The sequence below is a fragment of the Puntigrus tetrazona genome, chromosome 23 (genome assembly GCF_018831695.1).
Source record: "Puntigrus tetrazona isolate hp1 chromosome 23, ASM1883169v1, whole genome shotgun sequence".
NCBI lineage: Eukaryota > Metazoa > Chordata > Actinopteri > Cypriniformes > Cyprinidae > Puntigrus > Puntigrus tetrazona.
The window spans coordinates 13,778,697-13,784,726 of record NC_056721.1 but is presented as its reverse complement, the minus strand read 5'-3'; the positions used below and the strand labels follow the sequence as shown (position 1 = coordinate 13,784,726).

The 6,030-nt window shown below is 39.8% G+C and overlaps 1 protein-coding gene across 1 annotated transcript; it reads left to right on the top strand.

The window, feature by feature from the left end:
• Nucleotides 1–984: 984 nt before the first annotated feature.
• On the top strand, nucleotides 985–5,702 carry LOC122328742 (RING finger protein 223). The gene is made up of 2 exons (XM_043224635.1): nucleotides 985–1,265; nucleotides 4,488–5,702. Exon 2 carries the CDS (start codon nucleotides 4,526–4,528, stop codon nucleotides 5,168–5,170), a length of 645 nt encoding a protein of 214 aa, XP_043080570.1. The 5' UTR covers nucleotides 985–1,265; nucleotides 4,488–4,525; the 3' UTR covers nucleotides 5,171–5,702.
• The last annotated feature ends 328 nt before the right edge of the window (nucleotides 5,703–6,030 follow it).

Genomic DNA, 6,030 nt, shown 5'->3' with positions numbered 1-6,030 from the left:
GATAAAAACCAGATGTAAATCAAACTGATAGATTGAATAAGGCTTTATCAATATTTCCATCTCTTCCTTGTAACAGTGTAACCAAAACTAGTGGCAAATCACTGTTAAAATAAATGACACCTAAAACTGTGATTTAATGTTGAGATAATTGTTTCTTTTTCTAAAGCTAACCGGTAACAAAAATCTTAACAGACTCAAATAAAGAAGCCTTAGCTCAGTTCATAAATATTACATGTAACAGATTCATATAATAATGATGAAGATAAGCCACATACAAAAATGAGGTGCTGCTATATATATACCATTCATGTGTTAACCTTTGCAATGGCTACAATGTTTCATTTGCTGTGATTGTAGCTTTCCCTGACAAGTCCGACGTTTAAAACATGGAAACTATTTTGATACTCCACTTTATACTAACAGTAAGTCTGCAACTACATGTCAGCTAGCAGTCATTAGAGTATTAGTAGTCTGTATGCTTCTAATTTTATTTTGACGGGTGCACAACCTATGTCAACTTATTCTACTTACACTAAACCTACCCTATCAGTCAGAGACAGAGAGTTAGTAGACGTGTAGTTGACAGTTAGAGTTAGTAGAAGGTCTAAAGTGAACTAAAGTGAAAATAAAGTGTAATTAAAACTACTAACCAACTAACTACTTTACTGAGCATCCCAAGTTATTGACATGAAGGCAGTTTGACTACGGCAGTTTCACGAGTGAAGATAAAATGCTAATTATAAAATGTTAAACCAGTGTAACCAAGTTTCGGTAATTCCGAAATTCCTGGAAGTAATGATACAAACCAATCAGATTATATAAGGCATGCGGCATTCTGGGAAATGATTAGGGAAGACTGAACAACAGAAAAAGAAAAAAAGAAGAGGAAATGTTATACTATGAATATTCTTTCGTTCATCCCAACCCTCCGCCTCCCCAGTCTCTGGCACTCCCTCAAGGCCGTGTTATTGTTCCTGCCTATCAGTGTCATTTCCATAGCGAGTGCTGAAAGAGAGTGGATAAATTGAGGCAGGTGAGAGTGGACACGAGACACTGAGAAGTAGCGCGGCAGGCACAGACAGCCCACCTGCGTTCAGCTCCACTTTTAACAGACTCCTAAGAGGAGGACATTACATTATCAAGAGGATTGCTGACAGCTCCAGAGCTGATAATGCATTTGTGTCCTTAGGGAGGCGAAGTGATGAGAAGATAAAAGAGGAATCACTGGAACAGGGAGAACACTAGAGCTCAAGTTATCAGAACAGGTAAGAACATGTGCGATACTTGTGGGCCACATGTGGCGGATCTTCGGCTGATATATGGAAGGGCAGCCGTTTGGAAATAGAACTGAAGAAAAACTGGATGGGTTACTCAATGCCCGAAGGGACGTTAGCTTTAACTGACTATTGTGTGATTTTAATCTTGTTTGAGAAGACTGGAGAATAATGCAGAGGAAGATTTGCAAATACTGGAGACTGAAGTGAAGTCGATGTGGAGTGTTCTCGGAGGTCTAGTGTACAATGCATAACATGCGTAACAATACGATCAAAAATGTGATCATAAAAAAAGGTTGAGATTTTAAATAAAAAAAAAAGAAAAAAAAGAAATACCTTTGAATACTACAAGTGAATTTAGGCATTTCAACATTTTAATGCATATTACAGAAAATGGATATTCATTCAGATTTTTGCTAAAAACAAGTGTGTGATTCTTAAACGTTTAACATTAAATTCTTTGCATTTTTAATGCACGAGCAATTGCATTTCCAGTGTAGACTAATAACGAATTTAAACAAAAATAAAATTAACTAAATTAGCATGATGACCAATATGGTAGCAATATTGTGCACACTTAAAGATTTGCACCTGTTTACTGTTTTTACACATAACATTAAAAAAGCATTTAAAATGTGAACTTCTCAGGGTTATTTATAGTATTGATGTCAAGGCATCCACAAATATACTGACAGAATGCTGCTGAAGCTGTTTATATGCAAATAAAATTAGGCCTTCACTTAAACAGTTTCTGACCTTTCCCAGATAAAAGCACATAGTCTGCGCATTAGCTTGCTAACTGCAGTTTTGTCCTTGAGCTTCAACCTAGATATTAAATCAAATTAGTGGAGCTACTTTCAAACCCCTCCCTATCCTCCCTAATGGCTCTTCTTATCAAACAGAGGGTCCGTAGATTTGAGAGTGTCATGTGAAAGTTCAAGCATCAGGGCCTGTTGCACACGTCGAAGGAGAATCAGGTCAAGAACATTGTCAACCCTTAGTTTGTTTTGCCTGGGGATCAACGGAGGCGCTTGAGTTAATGAATAACCATGAACTCGTGCACTAATGTTGGTCAAACAGTTTTGCGTTGAAGTGTAGATCATGAAAGGAGACAGACAGAAAGGACTCGGGCCGCAGGTGTTCTTGAGGCCATGGCTCTGAGTCTGGGGGTTTTACACAGTGCTGAGAGACTGGCTGCCTGGGCACCGGCCTGTTCTCCAGGAATGCCATAGCCAGACCAATATAATGGAGAACAAACAGGAGCATTGTGCGGTGCAGGGATGGAGAAAGAAACACACACACGCACACACATACACACATAGGTCTGCCCTGCAGGGCTTGTGAACAGGCCATCTGCTCTCAACCAAACCCCCACCTGAACCTGTGCAGGCACAAAACCACTTGAAAGACAGGCTGCATTGGATGCACGTATTATTTAGCTCAGGGTGGGCTGTGCGAAATACTTTACTGTATTATACGATGTAGAGTCACCTTGTTGATAAAATTCTTCTCGGCTCCAAATGCCAGGACTAGTGGAGCGATGACTTTTAGAGAGCCTGAGCGTGCTGAAAGGGTTTCTGAAGGACAGTGGTGCTGACGTTGGCAGAACAAGGATAACAAAGCAGTCTGTGTCTTACTAACATTGTTAGCACGGGTGTTTGACCTTTACTAAACTTCTGTACTTAAAAATAGATTTTAATTTGAACCAAAAAGTTTTTGCAGCTTAATGCCACAAAACCTTACAAACATGGAAGCTAAAAATGAACTTATTTACTGAACCCGAAGGGCTACAAAGAACTGTTTAAGTATTTATTTAATTTTTTAATTATTATTCCAAAATGAAGCATTTTTACTTTTGTGAAGAACATTTTAATAACATACAACTCTACAGTGTATGTCAGGGGTGTGGAACGCTGGTCCTGGAGGAGTTTAGCTCCAACCCTAAAATTAGCTGGTTCAGGTATGTTTGACTAGGGCTGAAGCTAAACTCAGCTGGGACACCGGCCCCCCAGGATCAACGTTCCCCACCCCTGGTGTATACAGTAAAAAATGGTTCTTTGGAAGGAAACACTGAAGAATCTTTTGAAGAATTTTTTATACATCTTCAAAAAAAAAAAAACACGTGCAAAGAATGAGCCCAAAAACCAATATACTAATCTAAAAAATATTAGGAAGAAATCTCCAAAGAAATGACTAGCAATTTAAAAACAATTAAAAGATTACAAAAGAATCACTGAAGAACATTTATATTTAAATTGCTTCTATTATGGATGTTTTAAAATGACCTTTTATGCAGTGTGTAGCACAGCTCTAAGTGAATGAAAAGGTTTAAATCTGAACGTGCACCATGTGTAAAGTTGTTGTTTCTTAAAAGAAGGAGTTAACTCTGAATCATTGAAATGAGTTCCAAGCTGTTTTATGTTGACACCAACATGAAGCATTAAAGGATAGTCCACCCAGAAAATTAAAATTCTGTCATTTAAGTAGTTCCAAAAGTAGTTCTTGTTTTAGGTCACCATTGCCTTTTACAGTAGGAAAAAACTTGCCTGCCCACTTGTTCTTTTTGCGTTGGTCTGAATGAAAATGTAAAATCAATCTTTGAAACTAAGAGCTTACATTAAAAGCTCACAAACACTGCTTTAAATAAAATCATTGGAGGGGTTTGGACAAATAAAATGTTGAACAAATTGTTGAGCAAACAAAAAATAAATACATATATAAATACATAAAAAATGTAAGTGGTTTTTGTCCTTCTATGCATGTCAACCTGTTGTTTGGGACTTAAAACCTAAAATATGCATCTTTCATAACCCACAACAGGGGCACTTGTTCTAAGCTACATGTTCTAAAACAAGGAAACTAGGCAAATGATGCGAAACAAAACAACACAATATGATTTGTAACAATGAATGCACAGTAGCAAGTTTCTGTGTTGAACTGATGACCTACTTTCTAGAACCAAGTCACAGTTAATTTTTTAAAAGGGCATTATACAAAGGCATGATGTTGAATTCATCTTCTTGCTTGGGCTTGTTTTGTGGGCCATTTCTATTTGCACTGTAACATCCATACAAACGTGTATTCTCAGTGTTGTCCACATGCAAACAATCATGAATAACCTGGCGGTAAATGTTTACTTCATGAGCCGTGCCCTAGTTTTGCTTTGAAATGAACCTAAAGGTCATTTCAAGATGTTTGTCTTGCTTGTTCCAGTGAATCGGCACGAGAGTGGAAGACCATATTCCTGGGAAATGGAGTCGAGCCCTGTGGTGTGGCACACCCAGGTGGTCCCGCTAGAAACAGACCTGGAGAGGGTGAGCTCTCATCCCGAGTGCTCCATCTGCTTCAACACCTACGACAACGTCTTCAAAACGCCAAAACAGTTGGACTGCACTCATACCTTCTGCCTCGAATGCCTCTCCCGCATTATGACCACCTCCATGGACCCCCAAAACTCAAAAATCTCCTGCCCCTTCTGCCGCCAGCCCACTACTATTCCAAAAAAGGGGCCTCCGGCTTTGACCACCAGCCAGGAGGTGCTGTGCCGCCTGCCCGTCCACCAGCAGCAAGAGGAGCCCGTGTGGCTGGACGGAGAAAGGCTGTGCTACCAACGGCCAATAGATATTCCAGGCGTGCCAGCATTCTGCATCTGTGTGGATATTGGGGCCAGCGGACAAAGCGGAGTATCTTCTTCCCAAACTCGACCACGACTTGGCCTTCTGGAGCGGCTAATGGATTGGAAACGTTTGCTGCTCTTTATATTCCTCATGATGCTGCTGCTGGGGATCGTTTTGTGGCCCCTGCAGTGCATCGTCACGACGGGATCCATGCGTTGCGCGCCCCAGAACTTGCAGATATCTTCTACCACACCTTCTACCACTACAGTCATTGGTTAAGTGAGACAGACACGTCTAGATGAATATTGAACTTTCTAAATCAGGATGGCCAGTGTCAGTTTACATCCATACCGTTGTGCAAAGCCTGCTAGGTGCTAAAGGACTAAAGGCAAGCAGCTGGACTGTGGTAGAGAGTGAAAACTGTGTCATGTGACGAAACTGATCGATCGTCAACGTGCATCAAAACAATGTTTTTATGAAACAAAAGCAAAAACAAAGTATGGTCACATTAGTGAAGTTCTGGCGCATATTTGCAGGCAAAAAAGGTCTAGTCAGTAGTGTAATAACGTGGTTGAAAGTAAATTGTAAACCAAGCAATTCACGAATTTGCGATACGTACAAAAATCGCACAGATTGCTATTGAAAAGGCTGGACTTTGCTCATGTGGCCGCAACTCATTCCGAAGAAAACCACGTTTTTTTTACTTGTACATTTATGTATATATTTTATTTTATCGTACTACATTCTGTGAAGAGTATTTTGTTTACAAAAAATAAATAATCGTTGCTGTAAACCGCACAAGGAAGTTCAAGGAATGGTGTCAAGTAATGTTTTTCAGTTTTAATAGGTGCAATATTCATGATATCGCTGATAACTCAGGTCGGCAGACAAAAGAAAGGAAAAGCAAACAGGTTCACGTGGATCTAATTTATTACTTCCTGCTCTGAGACGGTTAAACGAACACGCCTCAAAGAATAACCGTTTGAAACCTAAGCCCTGCGGCGTCGGGTGCTCTGAACACACTCACACTAAACTGTTCCAGTGTGTGTTGTTATGAAAAAAACTAAACAAATGTCATTAAACCTTAAAGGGGGAAGGAAGTAAAATATGGGTCAGCAACTGTTTGTTTGGCACAAGGT